Source organism: Trichosurus vulpecula, chromosome 1 (assembly GCF_011100635.1).
Source record: "Trichosurus vulpecula isolate mTriVul1 chromosome 1, mTriVul1.pri, whole genome shotgun sequence".
In the NCBI taxonomy this organism is placed as follows: domain Eukaryota; kingdom Metazoa; phylum Chordata; class Mammalia; order Diprotodontia; family Phalangeridae; genus Trichosurus; species Trichosurus vulpecula.
In genome coordinates, this window is record NC_050573.1 from 510,709,218 (window position 1) to 510,726,252 (window position 17,035).

General features: G+C 40.0%; 1 protein-coding gene across 1 annotated transcript in view; it reads left to right on the forward strand.

Moving 5' to 3' along the window:
• The first annotated feature begins 1,152 nt into the window (after positions 1-1,152).
• The window catches only part of SNX2 (sorting nexin 2), a 76,151-nt gene continuing 60,268 nt past the window's right edge, over positions 1,153-17,035 (forward strand). Inside the window, exon 1 of the mRNA XM_036740829.1 lies at positions 1,153-1,399. Coding sequence (XP_036596724.1) covers positions 1,292-1,399 — 108 coding nt within the window. The 5' untranslated portion in view covers positions 1,153-1,291. The remainder of the gene's footprint in view (positions 1,400-17,035) is intronic.

A 17,035-nucleotide genomic window follows, 5' to 3' on the forward strand; every position in this document is an offset into this window, starting at 1 on the left:
TAGTGGTAGCCACTGGAGTTTATTGAGTTGGAAGGAGACGGGCAGATTTGTCTTTTAGAAAAATCAGTTGGGCAACTGTGTGGAGGAGTGGGTAATAGAGGGGAGAGACTTGAGGCAGAAGACCAATTAGGAGGCTATTTCTATAGTTCAGGCTAAAAGCAATAAGGCTGTGAACTAGAGTTGGTAGCTGAGGGGGGAGGAAAATATGGATAGACAGAAGAGACAGATTCTCGGGCTACACAACCCACAGTTAAAGTGTGTGTTGATGATTTAGCAAAGGGGACTGAGGAGGCACTGTCAGAAAAGCAGGAAAATGTGCTGAGAGACAGAGACAGGGAGAGAGATAACTAAGCAATGAAACCAGACAAAAGTTCATAGTAGGAGAGAAGAGTTAACAATCTCAGATGGTGTAGAGAGATCTAGAAAGATGAAAAAGGGGGAAAGACCATCAGATTTGGCAATTAAGAGATCATTGGCGATTCTAGAGTCACCCGCTTGATTTGAGTAATGAGGTCCAGAGTAAGAATGAAGAGGGTTTAGAAGGGAGTTATTGGTGAAGAAGTGAAAGCAATGAAAGCTTTTTCAAGTTCTGCTGAGAAAGGGCAGAAAGATATAGGGCAGCAGATTGCGGTTGTAGAGAGCAGTTTTGATCATGTCACTATCTTGCTTAAGAATCTTCCATGGCTCCCTATGGTCTTTAGAATAAAATTCAAACTCCCTAGCTTCCGATTTAAAGGGCTTCACAGTCTGGTTCCATGCCTACCTTTCCATCCTCATTACCTATTACTCTCCTTTATGCACCCTTCTTTGCTAGCCAAACTGGCCTCCATGCTGCCCTCTCTCCCAAGGCATTCCATTTCTTGTCTTTCTACCTTTGCACTGGCTCTGCAGGGCACTCCCTCCCTCCTAAATTCTAAGGCTTCTTCATTTCTTTCAAGGTTCCCCTTCCAATCCAAAAAAATAGATAAATAAAAGATTAATACAGCAGAAAAAGCAGGAATCTGCTACGACTCCCATACCTATTCATTCCACACCTAAGCCCCATCAACTCCCTCCAGTCGGCAGCTGCGGGAAGGGGAGGAGGGACTGAGAACCAGGGGGCGGAGCCAAGGGGAAGGAGAGGCGGTGTTCTAGCACGCAGGCGCAGGCCCAGGGAGGCGGGGAGAGAAGCAAGGGACAGCACGGTCACGAGGCTGGTGGGGGGGCGGGGGACCCGGTAGCTGGAGTGCTGGCGAGGTGTGCTCACGTGACGGGGCTGCGAGGCTGAGCTCGCGCAGTTGGATGGGCGAAGATGGCGGCCGAGAGAGAGCCTCCTCCGCTGGGGGACGGGAAGCAAGCGGACTTTGAAGAACTGGAGGATGGGGAGGATCTGTTCACCAGCACTGTCTCCACCCTAGAGGTGAGACCTGCCCGCCAGCGGTGCTTAGGCCCGGGTCTCTCTCTCCTGTCTCCCCCTCACTCCCTTCTCTCACTGTCTCTTTACCTCCCCCACCCCATCCCGGAGCCCCCACCGACTCCACCTGTCAAGCCCCTTCCCCCGGTCCCCGGTCCTCAGGACCCGGGGAGAGGCGGCGGGCACGACGGCCGAGCCCCTCCGTTTTCTGCTCGGACGCTGCCGGGGAGGTGTCTTTTTCCCGGGGCCCGGGACCTGACAGATCCCCGCCCTCTCGCGCCCCGCCGGCCCGACCCGCGGGGTGTCGTGTGTGCGCGCCCCCTCCTTCGCCCCCGGAGCTCCCCAGGCACCTCCTCGGGGCTCCAGGCTCTTCCCGAGGAAGGGCTCCCTCTTTCATCTGGATGAGGGGGTGTGGTGATCGGGGGCTAAGAGAGGGGAAAGGAATGAAGGGAAATAGCCCGGGAGGATGTGGAGTGGACAAGGTCCAAGCGCGCGCCCGGAATGCACTTCTGTTTTTCACTAAAGATCCTCAGGGGCTTCCTGGTTTCCTCTCGGGGAGCTATCTCCGGGAAGCCTTGTCCCTAAGGTAAACCCGCGTCCCCAGCCTTGTTTTCTTCAGCTTCTCGACTTTCCGACTTGGACTCTAGTACGGTTTCCGTTGTGAATGTGTTCAAGCGCCACAGCGTTTATGAATTGTAGAATTGGAAGGGACCGAGTCCCCAACCACAGCTTCACCTGCTCTGTTTTGCATTAAAGTTAACGCTGGGGCCCCTTTCCCTCTGTTTTGCATTATCAGCTGTCTTGTCAAACTGTATGTTCCTGTTTTTGTTAAAGGAAACACCCTGAATGAACTTCACCGTAGAGACCAATATATCTAGTTGTCATTTGACTTCCCTCAAGTGACGTGGGATTTATACAGATACGTGTATGAGTTTGAGTGTCTCCTTTGAAGCATGTTGGCTGTGGGACCCTGGGCAAATCCCTTCGCCTTCTCAGTGCCTCAGACAACCCTCCAAGTTGTGGAGCACTTGCAGATTTGCGTTGGTGGAAGGACCCATGTCCTGGGCCTGTCACTTAACTTCTCAGCACCGTAGACAGTTTTCTAAGATTAAGTAGCAAATAAAGAGGAATCCCAGGCCATCACTCATTCATTCATATTCATTCATTCTCTCTCAGTTTTTTTTTAATGATTTTTTTCCCTTGTCTGAATTTTGGAATCTTCCAGTAAAGGATTTTATTACAGATATTTTAGGGTGCTTACCTAAAGTTAATTGCAAAGTATGGTAAAAATATAAATCTGGAACCTCCAAATAATCAGACTTTTTTGTTAATAAGTTGTTTTTAGGAGAAAGACTAAAGATAGGAAAATATTAATTATCAGAAATTTGGTCCAAAAAAACACTTTCTAGGGAATGTTCTGAAGTTGGTACACATTCAGTCTTACCATCTTCTGCATCTACTATATCATCATATGGTGAGAATTGATGGCACTGCAAGATCCTGAATTTTAAAGGAAAAATTGATATGTTCACCCTGATTACTTTCTAAGATATAAAAGTTACATACAATTTTTAGAAAGAAAGAGTTTTCTGATTTATCCAATTTAAACAGAAGATACTGGGCCTCAAGACAGCCTATTCACTAAATATTTTGGTTAGCAAGGTTTTGTTGTAGCTGAGTAAAAGAAGCCGTGTAAACTGGTGTTTACACTTGAGGCAGCTCCAAAACTTAGTGGATAGAGTGCTGGGCAGGGAGAGTCAGAAAGACCAGAATTCAAATATGACCACAGACATTTACTAGCCTAGTGACCCTGGGCAAATCACTTAACCTATCTCTGCCTTCATCCACTGGAGAAGGAAATGGCAAACCACTCCAGTATCCTTGCCAAGAAACCCCATGGACAGTGTGATCCGCAGGGTCACAAAGAGTTGGACGCAACTGAACAACAAAAACTAGTGTTTACATAGATTTGTGTATTTGAGCATAATATATTTTAAAATATATTGTTCTTTTTCAAGAAAGCATGTAGAAGTTTGTTATGTGTACTCTGGCCATTCAGATGTGAAACTTGTAAATAATGTTGCTTCTATCTTTTCAACAAAATTTGCATGCATTTACTTAAGTGCCTTCTATGTGCCAGGCACTGTATTGCTGGGGATATCAAGATGAAAGTCCCTGCCTTTCAGGAGCTTACATTCTCTTGGAGGAGACAGCATGTACATAAATGTATACAAAGTAAATACTAGGTAAATTTGGTGTGCATAGGACGCCAGCAGTTGGGGAGAGGAACTAAGAGTGATTCCATGTAGAAGGTGGCTCTAGAATATAATTTTTAAGTAAATAGGGGATTCTAAGAGGCAGAGGTGAGGTGAGAGTTCATTTTAGATGTGGGGAAATCCAGTGGAAAGCTATGGAGATATGAAATGGAATCTTGTGGGAAGAACAGTAAGAAGGCTTATTTGGCTAAAGTCCAGGAGTGGGGAACCTGCAGCCATTTGTGGCCTTTTAGGTCCTTGGGTTTGGCCTTTTGACTGAGTCCAAATTTTACAGAATAAATCTTTTTATTAATGGGATTTTTTCTGTGAAGTTTGGATTCAGTCAAAGAGCTATACTTGAAGACCTGGAGGGCCACGTGTAGCCTCAAGGCTGCAGGTTCACACCCCATTGAGATCTAGAAGGAGAGTAATGTGCAATGAGGTTGGAAAAGGTAGCTTTAAAAACAAGGGAAAGGAACTTATGTTTGATCCCAAAGATAATAGGGATCTTTGGGAGTTTATTGAATAGAGAAGTGATATGATGTAGTTTGTACTTTAGGAAAATCCATTTTGCAGCCCTATGGAGAGTGAATGGGCAGGGGTACCAACATGAGGCCAAGGGAAGCCAATTAGGAGGCTGTTGCAAGCTAAAGGTGATTATGGCCTGAACTAAGGGAGTGGTTTTGTGATTAAATGGATGGGAGAAATGTTGTGGAGATAGAGACAGCTAGATTTGGCAGCTGATTGGATAAAACAACAGCAGCAAAAACATAATAATAACAATAAGCTAGCAATATGTTGTCCCTGCTACATGCTTGACATTATGAACAACCACCCAGGGAATTAGGTGCTATAATTACCCCCATTATACATATAAATGATATTTTTATATAAATACATTTAAATGCTAGTTATTGGGTTGTTTTTTAATTGTGTTCATTTTTTTTGTTGTTGAATACACTTCCTCTTTATTAACTAAAATGGATTAACAGTAGCTTCTGTTTAATTTGTATTAAACAAAAATCATGCAAGTGAGACAAATGGTTGAACACAGATACAAATTTACACACCAAGAGCTTAGTGAAGAAATAAATCAAACACAACCAAAAAATAAGAATGGATAAGGTGAAGGGAAGTGGTTAAGAGGGAAGCCAATACTGGAAAGGGAATAGTCATAACCAAAACAAACTTGGCTGATCCCAAAAGAGAAAATAAAGGTAGAAAAAAGGATGAAAATCAAAGAATTAGAAACCAAGGGGGTGCTTATCTGAGAATGCCTGGATAAATTGGGGTATATGAATGTCATACAGAGTAAAGTGATCGGAGCCAGAACACCTGATACAGTGACCATATCTGACAGTATGTACAGCATTCTGACCTAGTAGTCCCCTTCCTATCTGCTCTGAGTTGGAAGCTATTTTTTAATTATTGGTTTATTTTCCAGGACCATCACTGGTTTTTCAGTTACTCGAAGTTAGGTTTACTTTTGTTGTTCAGTCATTTCAGTCTTGTCTAACTCTTTATGACCTCATTTGGAGTTTTCTTGGCAAAAGTACTAGAGTGCCTTGTCATTTTCTTCTCCAGTTTATTACAGATGAGGAAATTGAGGCAAACAGTGTTAGGTGACTTGCCTAGAGTCACACAACTAGTGTCTGAGGCTGGATTTGAATTCAGGTCTTCCTGACTCTAGGCCCATCACTCTATCCATTGGGTCACCTAGCTGCCCTTGGTTTACTTACTAGTCTTTTAGTCTAATTGTTATAACTATATAATCTCTTGGTTCTCCTCTTTCACTCTGCCTCAGATCATACAGATCTTTTCATTTTTCTCTGAATTCCTCATATTCACCATTTTTAAATCAAATGACTCTGTGGTTTCATCAATTTGAAAGTTCCCTCCAAAGATTCATATTGCAAATTATCTATGACTGCCTATCATGTGTGACTCTTGTCTGTGTCCTCCCATTAAGATCTCCACACAGGGGATCCCCAGTATACTAGAGACCTTCCTTGCTTCCTTTTTAAAATTATGAACTAAACAAATATCCCCCAAAAAAGCATTTCCATATACAAAGTAGAACACAAGAGTATTGCCTGTGAAACCATGAATCTCCATTATTTAATGCTTGCCTTTTAAATTTACATATTAGATTCAGCCTATTAAAAAAAGCAACAACAAATTTGTGCTTTTCTGCTCCCACCACTTCCACTCCCCCAAAGCTTCCTCTGTGCAATTTAAAAAATATTTCAGTAGCCCTCTTTTTTCTTGAGGTTGTTATGGAGTTATTCTTCTAAGTCATATTTCTGGGTATGTCAGAGTCTATTATAATTCTGTATAGTAGTCTGTATCTTCTTCTGTTTACTTATCTCTCTCAGCTTAATTTCTCTTTTGGGACTTTGTCCAGGTTCCATCCACCTCCTGCTTCACTTTTGGGTGGCATGGTCAATCCTGTTTGGTTTTGATCTGGATCACTTGGGTTTCTCTCTTGACTTCTATTCCCATAGTTTGCCTTTTCTGAATCTTTGAGGTTCTAAGCACTGAATCTTCTGTCAAGTCAACAAACATTTATTAAATGCCTACTATGTGCCAGGTGCTGTACTAAGTGCTAGGGATACAAATAGAGGAAGGGAGGGAGGGAGGGCAGCCTCTGCTCTAAAGTTGGTCATGTGTCTAATGGGGGAGACAACCTTCAAACAACTATTTGCAGACAAGATCCTGTGCAGGACAAATTGGACGTAATTGAGAAAAACTTGCAGAAGATGAGATTTTAACTGGGACTTGAAGCAAGCTGGGACATAGAGATGATGAGGAAGAGAATTCCAGGCAAGATAGCCAGTGAAAAATGCCTGGAGTTGGGATACGAGTATTTGAAGAATCAACTAAGTGCTAGGGACTTCAGACACCTTTGGCCTTAGGTGTGAACAGTGCTGCATCTGGTTGATTGCTGCTGCTCCTGTTGACTTCCAATGATTCTGGTGGTGAGTTTCCATCCTGGGGCTTTCTTGGTGGAATTTCTGTTTCTGCTGTCTCAGAATCTGGAGCTTTGCAGGCTATAAGTGTCTTTGGTCATGGTAGGAGACTTCTAGTTTGTTTGCCTGTGAAGGGCAGCTGACTTTTCTTCTTGGCAGCCTTTTCTAATTGCCCTCTTGGCTTTTTGTGCACAAAGTCACCTACTATAGCTTCTCCACAATCACATGGAAATGCCATCTGAAAAAAAAAATTGATGCGGCTCTATAATAAGCTCTCTGAGCTCTGATTTTAAAAGAATATGTACAAAGATGAAAGGAGAGGTATGTAACCAAGAAGGATAGCCACAGATGTGTAAAAATAGCATCAAGAAAACTAAAGCCCAGAACAAACTGAGCCTTGTGAAAAGTGTTATAGGTGATATAATGGACTTAAAAAAAAAAAAAAAAAGTCTAGACTAGGGATAAAGGAGAAAAGCTGTTATAAGCCTGATGGTTACAGAAAATTATATAGTATAGTAATTCCCAGTATTTTTACATATGTGGTGGAAGAATATATTTATGGACCCATTACAATAATTCTATGGACCCTTGAGAAAGCTGTGGCCCAAAGGATGACAATCCCTGTTAACAGCAAACATGTGGAGAGCAGAATTATTGAAAAATTATTTTGTTTCTGTCTTTTCTATTAAGATATCAGTGCCAGAAAGGATAAAGTAAATGTGCTCGAGAGGGAATTAACTGGTTATGTGCCATGGTAATGGTGATGTTATCAAACTATCAAGGTTAAAAGACACATCTCTCCTTTCTTCTAGCAGTAAACTAACTTTTGGAGAATGTACTTTGACTGGGAGGGGCAGGGGCATGCAGTAGGGGAGTGGGGCTAAGCAGGTGTTTTTTGGGAAGTGTTTGATCAAAACAAAGTGTATTGATCAATTTAATGGAAAAAATAAAGATTGAATTTGAAGGCCAGTATAGGTAGTAAAAGGGCACTTGCTATTTTTAAGAACTCTAGGTCTTGTGGCCCAGCTGAATTTCAGGTTATTGAAAGAATTTACAGATAGGATTACTGAATTGTATTTGAGGACCCTTTGAGTTATTTTGTAGAGCTAGCTCCCAATTTGTAAAGTGGAAAAAGAAGTGGATTCTGCAAACTATAAACCTGTGACCTTGATATAGATCCTTAGCCAAATTTTAAAATTGTTTAATTAGTTAATTTCTTAGCACTTAGCCAGTGATAACTAGAAACCAGTAGGAGTTCACTGAGAATAACTGATACTTAACTAAACCTTGTTTATATTTTTGTAATGCTATAAACAGGTAGTGTTATCTAAATTTCACTGAAATTTTTAGCAGAGACTCTCGTAGTATCTTTGAGGACAGAGTAGAAAAACATGAAATAAATCTACCCAAAGAATGTCTTCGGTAAAGATCTCAAAGGCATTATTCTCTTCAAATTTGTAGATGACTACAAAGCTTGGGAGCATAGTTAACAAATGGGATATCAAGATCCAAATGCTGTTGACAGACTAGAATAATAGGCTGAATATAAGAAGATGAAATTTAATAGGTATGCATTTTGAACTAAAAAAAAAAACTCATTCAGAGCTACAGGATGAGGGAGATTTGGACTTAGGCATTTTGGGTAACTTCAGACATACTGGGTTAGAAGTTTAGTGAGATTGCCCCCAAAAGCTAATGTAACCTAAGGTTCCATTAATAGAAGTATGCAGAATAAGTCATAAGCATCCCACTGTGTGCTGTATTACCACATGTAGACTCTTCAGTTCTAGGCACTATATTTTGAGGAACATTGTTGCAAACCCGACAAGGGCATTCAGGGATGGTGAAGGGACTCAAAACAATGTGTCAGATGCTGGTAAATTGGGAGTATTTAATTTGGAATTGTTCTTACTCTATATGCATTCTATACTTCTATGATTTCAAGAAGCTCTCTTAGTAAATGCCTCACTTCTTTACTTCTCATCTCCTTAGCACTTATGAAGATGGTTGGAATAAGAATATAGTCAATAATGTAACAATTTTCCAAATAAGCAGAAGTTAAATTCAATTTTACAAACATTTATTGAAGACCTACTGTGTACCGTACACTGTGCTAAGTGGTGAGGATACAAAGACAAAAATAAAACAGCTCTTGCCCTCAAGAAGGCTGAAGAAGTCAGAAATCATCTTTGACTTTCAAACAGACAATAATACAACATTCTATGAGTAGGGTGCTTAATAAATACTATTCTACTTTTTATAATGCTTCCACTTGTTGAAACTGCTGCTTCTTTATTCATTCATTCCTCTAAGCTGGAAGAGAACTGTACTTAGTGATCAAGATTCTCTGATGCCTAACTTAAAAATTCCATGAAAGATGTTTTGACTCACCTTTTAAAATGTCCACATAATGACCTGATAATTGTTTTATAACTTTTCGAAGAACTTCTTTAATATGTCAACAAAGTGTGGATTAGGCTCCCTGGCAATAGAAGATGATAATTACTTAATAGCATTTGCCACTTCCAGGTGGCCTTTATTTGCTCTGATACTTAAGCAGCTGTATAATTTTTAAGAGAGTTAGAAGAGCCATACCAGATATTAACCTGTATTATAAAGCAGCAGTCATCAAAACTACTTAGTACTGGCTAAGAAATAGAGTGGTGGATCAGTGGAATAGGTTAGGTACATAAGATGCAGTAGTCAATGATTATAGCAATCTACTCTTTGATAAACCCAAAGAATCCAGCTTCTGGACTAAGAATACACGATTTCACAAAAACTGCTGGGAAAACTAGAAAATAGTATGGCAGAAACTGAGCATAGACCTATATCTTATACTGTATACCAAAATAAAGTCAAAATGGGTTCACAATTTAGATATAAAGGCTGATACTATAAGCAGTGTGAGAGAGTAAGGAATAGTTTGCCTGTCAGATTTATGGGGAAGGGAAGAATTTATGACCAAACAAGAGATAGCATTACAAAATGCAAAATGGATAATTTTGATTATGTTAAATTGAAAAGCTTTTGTACAAACAAAGCCAATGCAACAAAGATTAGGAGGGAAGCAGAAAATTGGGAAAGAATTTTTACAACCAGTGGCTCTGATAAAGCCCTCGTCTCTAAAATATACAGGAACTGAGTCAAATTTATAGGGATACAAGTCATTCCCCAACTGAGAAATGGTCAAAGGATATGAACTGGCAGTTTTCAGAGGAAGAAATTGAAGATATTTATAGTCATATGAAAAAATGTTCTAAATCACTATTAATTAGAGAAATGCAAATCAAAACAACTCTTAGGTACCACATCTCTCCTGTCAGATTGACTAACATGACAAAAACAGGAAAATGGTAAATGCTGGAGAAGATGTGGGAAAAAATGTTACATTGTTGGTGAAGTTGTGACCTGATCCAGCCATTCTAGAGAGCAATTTGGAACTATGCCCAAAGGGCTATAAAAATGTGCATATCCTTTGATCAGCAATACCACTTCTAGGGCTGTATCCCAGAGAGATCACACAAGTGAGAAAGGGACCCGTTATGTACAAAAATATTTATAGCATACCTTTTTGTGGTGGCAAAGAATTGGAAATCAAGGGGATGCCCATCAGTTGGGCAATGGCTATACAAGTTATATATGGATGTAATGGAATACTGTTATGCTATAAGAAATGAGGAGCAGACGGACTTCATAATTACCTGGAAAGGCTTATGTGATCTGATGCTAAGTGATGGGAGCAGAACTAGGAGAACATTATGCACGATTACAGACACACCATATCTGTGATGACTAACTTTGATAGATTTGACTCTTCTCAGCAATATGAGGTTCAAAGACAACTCCAAAGGACTCATGATGGAAAAAACTATCCACATCCAAAGAAAGAATTACGGAGTCTAAATGCAGACTGAGACAAACTATTTGCTCTCTTTTTTTCCCCCTTCTTTTTTGGTTTTGTTTCTTCTTTCTCATGATTCATTCCATTGGTTATAATTCTTCTTTACAACTTAACTATTGTGTAAATAAGTTTAGTGTGAAGGTATATGTAGAACTTATATCAGATTGCCTGCTATCTTGGGGTGGGGAAGAGGAGAGGGAGGGGGAGAAAATTTGGAACTCAAAAACTTGTGGAACTGAGTGTTGTAAACTAAAAATTAAAAGTAAATTTAAAAGAGAGAGTTAGAAGGTAGAAGAAAATAAGAAAAGATTTGGCTTACCCCTTTTTGAAATGCTTTTCTGTTGGATGGGAAGAATCATAAATTCAATAAACATTTCATAAGGCTCTCTCTTACATATTAGGTAGTGTTGTTGGTGAACATACAAAATGAAAACTCATGGTCACTTACCTGGGAACCTTATAATCCAATAAGGGGCTTAGATGTATGCAAATAATTTGTAATACAAGTTACAGTTTAAATGCAGAGGAAAAGTTAAACTCATACCACCTGGTCGTTCTAGTCAATAACTATCTTCACCTTGTTCTCTCTAAAATTATTTAGTTCTTTTAGTAGACTTTAAATTAAATGAGTACAAAGATATCATCTAATCTAATTTTTTTTATCTTCCTTAGCATTTAGCATAGTGTTTATTACATAAATAATAAAGTTTAAATGAATGAATCCAAGTGGCAGAAGATATGAGGAGGAATGGATAACATTGATGGGTAAATCAGAGAAAACTTCATGAAGGACATCCGAGCTTGAAAAACGTGAAGAATTTCATTTGATGGAGATGTCAGTGGTATGGAGGGATACTTATAGAAGGAGATAGGCAAGAGAGCAGGGATAAAGAAACAGTGATGAAATTCGATTTGTCCAGATTGTAAACCTCATAAAAGGGAATACAGTGAAATACCCCTAGAAATGTAGGTTAGTGTTAGATTGTAGAGAGCTTTGAATTATTAGGCCAAGAAGTTATATTTTATTTGATAGTTTATGGAGGAAGAAAGAGGGTTTTTAGCAAGGGAGTGATGTGATGATCAAACCTGTACATTAGGAAGATTACTTTGACTATCGTTGTGGAAGATGGACTAAAAGGCAGAGGGACTGTAAGCAAAGAGATTGATTAAAATAGTACCGTAAAAGACTTAAGGAGGAAGGAAATATCACTTCTCTTTTGTCTAATCAAGAAAACATTCATGGTAGATAAAGCATTTGAGCTGGACCTTGACAGGAGAAATTTCAGTAGGTAGAGATATGGAAATAATATAGTTTGCTTTGCAAGGGTCAACTTCATATTGAGTTTATTAGGGATATATTGTGGTGAAAAGATGAGACTCCCTCTCTCTTGTGTAGATTGAAATATTTAAGGGGTAGAGCCAAGATGGCATAGTAGTAGGAAGCAGTATGGTTAGCTCCCCTCCATAAACTCCTCCAAACAGATCTGGAAAATGTACCAGAATGAATCCTGATTTGAATGAATCCAGAAAACATAACAGTGAGTCATTTGTCCAGCTCAGACAGAATGGAAGGTTTGCAGACATTGAGGATCAGGAGAATGTTGCACGTAGAGCATTCTAACATCCAAGAAGAACCTTGCACCAGGGCAAGAGGAGGACACAGACCTGTACTGAGGTACTACCACACTCTACTGGGTCACCGCATTAGAGACAAGTGCAAACCAGCAGCTTTGTTGCCTGCTACCCAATTTTGGTTCACAGATCCAGGGTGTATTAAGAAGGGGACCTGTACTGTGGAGTGGCATTCCCAAATAGGGAGGCTCTGGACTATGTATCGAGAAAGAGGAAAGTTCAGAAGCCAAGAGCAGCAGTAATATGACTCAGACCCCAGGAGTCCTGAAAATTAGAATGGACAAAATAGAAACTAATGACTTTAGGAAGGAACAATAAATATTAGGATAAAGTCAAAGTGCTGGGGGGAAAAATAGAAGAAAATGTAAGGTATCTCATAGCAAAAACACATCAAGGAGAAAATATTGAAGAATCACTAGGCTATCTGAGTAACATGAACAAAAAAAAAGAGCCTAGAGCCTAGACAGCATATATGAAAAAAATCATAAAAGAAAACTGACAAGATCTCTTACAGTTAGAGGGCAAAGTGGAAAGAGAATGGACACCATCATTTCTTTCCAAAAAGATACCCCAAAATGAAAACTGTGAGGAACACGATAGCCAAAATCCAGACTTTCTAGGTCAAAGATAAAATGCTGCAAGCAGCCAGAAAGAATTAAAGTACCAAGGAACCACAGTAAAAAATCACAGCCACTAGTGTTGAGGGGCAGAGAACTTGGAATACAATATTCCAGAAGGTGGTGAAAAATATGGGCCTATAACCAAGAATAATTTACCCAGAAAAACTGAGTATAATACTGTGGGGGAGGGGGAGGGATTTTTAATGAAGTAGAGGACTTATAGACATTCCTAATGTGAAAAGATGAGCACTGTATAAAAAACTTTGAAGTTCAAGCACAGGAGTGAAAAGAATCATAAAAAAGATAAGCAATAAATAAACAATGACAAAGGCTAAATAAGGATTAATGCTCTATATTAAAATACAGGGAGATGATGCATATGTCCCCTCTAAACCCTTTCATCATCAGGGCTCATAGAGGGAGTCTAATTAAGCAAGGCCTGGGAGTGGTTATATCTTGATTACATTAAGAAAAAAAATGGAAAGAGAAGGGAAGAGGAATGTACTAGGTGGGGGGAAAGGAAAAGGAAGGTTAGGGAAAATTATCTCACATAATCAAAGTGCATAAGTAGACAGCTATACAAACAAGATGTGGTGTTAGGGGAATGATTGACACTCATCAGAATTGGTCAGAAGGAGGAAGAATATACACAGAGAAACACATTTGGACATAGAAATACATTTCACTCAACAAGGAAATAGGGAAAGGGAAGAAGAGGGGAGGGAGATTTAGGGGAAGGGTAGGCTAAGGGAGAGATTAATCCTAGACAAAATCACTTCTAAGGATGTATAAAAATATCGGTAGCTTCTTTTTGAGGTGGTAAAGAATGGAATTCTCATAAATTGGCAAGTAGATGAGTTAGTTATATATAAACGTGGTATATAAATGTGATGAAATTTTCTTTGTACTGAACTCTTATCAGTGTAATGATTGAGTAGAATTCCAGGGGACTGATGATGAAACAAGCTACCCCCTTCATTGATTCTGTTTTATAATTTCTTGATTTCTCATAAAGTCACTAGCTTCCACTTGCTCCATTCTAATATTTAAGATGGTATTTTCTTCAGTGGTCTTTTGGACCTCCTTTTCCATTTGGCTAATTCTGCCTTGTAAGGCATTCTCTTCATTGGCTTTTTGGAGCTCTTTGCCATTTGGGTTAATCTATTTTTTAAGGTGTTATTTTCTTCAGTATTTTTTTGGGTCTCCTGTAGCAAGTCGTTGACTTGTTTTTCATGATTTTCTTGCATCCCTCTCATTTCTCTTCCCAGTTTTTCTTCTACTTCTCTTACTTGATTTTCCAAATCCTTTTTGAGCTCTTCCATGGCCTGAGACCAATTCATATTTTTCTGGGAGGCTTTTGATGTAGGATCTTTGACTTTGTTGACTTCTGGCTGTATGTTTTGATTTTCTTTGTCACCAAAAAAAGATTCTGTAGTCTGAGTCCTTTTATTCTGCTTGCTCATCTTCCCAGCTAATTACTTGACTTTTGAGCTGTTTGTCGGGGTATGAGTGCTTTCAGAGTGAAGAGTGCTTTGTCCCAAGTTTGAGGGGTTTTGCAGTGCTGTTTTCAGAGCTAGTTCTACTCCACAGTCACTGCAAGCTCTGCCACAGCAGCGCTCCTCCTCCCCCAAGAACCACCAACCAGGACCGCAACCCAGATCCAAGCAGGGAAAAGCAAGAGAACTCTGCCTCTGCACTCCCGCTCTGATCCACTGCTTGATTCCTCCCACCATGTAGGCCAGGGCCTTCAGAAGCAGCTGCTGCTGGAGCTCTGGAAGCAGCTGCAGGAGCCCCTGGGGCTGGGGCCAGACCATGCATTTCTCTCACCAGTAGTTTTCCCACCTACCTGCTAAGTTGTCTGGCATTTGTGGGTTGAGAAGTCTAGTAACTGCCATAGCTAAGTGATTCAGGGCCCTGAGGCCTGCTCTGCCCCATCTACTCCTGGCCTGGTCTGTCCTGGCACAGCCCATGAGGGGCTGCGCTCTACTCCACTCCCAGTATGGTATGACAGAAGCTTCCCAGTGACCATGCAGGCCTTCTTGGGCTGGAGACTTGTTTCCCTCTGTTATTTCATGGGTTCTGTAGCTCTAGAATTTGTTTAGAGTCATTTTTTACAGGTGTTCAGAGGGATTTGGGGGAGAGTTTAAGTGAGTCCCTGTTTTCCAGCCACCATCTTGGTTCCACCCCTGATACCACCTTTATTGAAAAGTAAAGGGACTCAAGATGCAGAATTAGCAAATTTGGGGGGACATGGCCAATGTGGAATTTATTTTGACTGACTCTACATATGTGTAATGGGTTTTGTTTTTCTTGTGTTCTCAATTGTTGGCCAAGGAGTGGGGCAGGAGGAAGATGAGAGGGCAGATCTTAACTGATTAAAACAAAAAAAATTTTAATAAATATTTAGCTTTCCCATTATAACTTTAGTGCTTTAATTGTGGGAAGGCTTTGAGTGACAGACTAAGAAATATGTACTTTATTTGGTAGTTTATAGTGAATAACTGATGGTATCAAATTCTTATTTCAACTGAAGTATTGAAGTAGTGGGTGAAGACCCAAATGTTTCATCCTACATATCAAGACACTAAGAGAGTATCCGAAATTCCGTAATGGACTCTAGCAATTGAGCTAAGACTTGAAGGTACTTTGGTTAGAAATAACTTTTATTCTGATTTCCCCACTATGACAGTAATTCATATCATCTCTATGCTAGTGATTCTTAAATGTACTTATCCTTCCCTAATCCCTCTCCTGACTTCCAATCTCACTTGTCCAACTGCTTATTGGACATATTGAACTGAATGTTCCATACATTTCTTAAATATAACATGTCTAAAACGAAAGTCATTATCTCTACCCTCAAACCTCTCCCTTTCCCTAGCTTTCTATTATATTGGGGGTACCATCATCCTCCCAATCACTCACCCTTGCAACCTAGGCAATTGGATTGCAACATTCCTATCCCACCTTCTGTGTATCTGAACCATTGCAAGACTTGTCAATTTTATCTTCCTTATCTCTCCTGTGTGTCCCCTTCTTTAATCTTAAACTGCTACCACCTTAGTACAGACCCTCGCCACTTCACATTTGGACTGTTTCAGTAGCCCCTTGGTTGATCCATTTTCCACAAGTCTTTCCCCACTCTATTCCATCCTCCATTCAGCTGTCAAAGTGATCTTCCTAAAGTACAGATCTGGCCATGTCAATCCTCCCTACTCAGTAAATTTCATTAGCTCCCTATCACTTCCAGAATCAAATATAAAATCTTCTGTTTGGCATTTGAAGCCCTTTATAACCTTCATGTCCCCACCACCACCTTTACAGTCTTCTTCCACCTTACTTCCTCCCGTATACTGTGCAATCCAGTGACAGTAACACCTTTGCTGTTTCTCAAACAATACATTCCATCACCTGACTGGCCATTTTCACTGTCTGTCTCCCAAGTCTGGAGTGCGCTGCTTCTTGGCTTCCCTGGCTTCCTTCAAGTTACAGCTAAAATACCACTTTCTACAGAAAGCCTTTCCCTAACTCTTATAATTCTAATGCCTTCCCTCTGTTGATTATTTTCAATTTATCATGTATTTAGCTTGTTTGTAAATAGTTACCTACACATAGTTATGGTTTTCCTTGGGACACCGTGAGCTCCTTTGGGAATAGGCTTTCCTTTGCCTTTGTGTCCCCAGCACTTCTTAGTACAGTGCCTGATATATAATAGGTACTTAATAAATATTTATTGACTGACTGCTTTTCTGACTATGAAACATAATAGGTACATAGTAGGAATATAGTAATCAATTACCTGTATGTTTGCATGATTAGTGCCTCTTATCAGTAAATCACAGGTCAACTGTTTTTTATACAACAAAAGGTCTAAGATAAGAACTGAGTTAAAGTAAGCCTCTCAATGCTACTTCTTTCTTACCTTGAATTGAATTTCCTTTCTTCCTATTTCACCTCCTTTTGGACTACATATGTGGTACAGATGGAGAAATGGCATAGACTCCAAGGAGCATAAAAATTTCAAAATGATGCACAGTTTACATTACCATTTTGTTTTAATGGATGATACTGATGTAAAGTCAATGAACATTTGGTCTGCTTTTTATTAACTTTAAATAGAAACAGCTGAGCCCTATATGACCTTGTATTTGTCACTTAAACTTTCTCAGCCTTGGTCACTCATTAAGGATTTATTAAGTGCCTATTATATACCCAGTGCTGTGCTAAGGGCTAGGGCTACAAAAAAGGCAAAAGATAGTCCC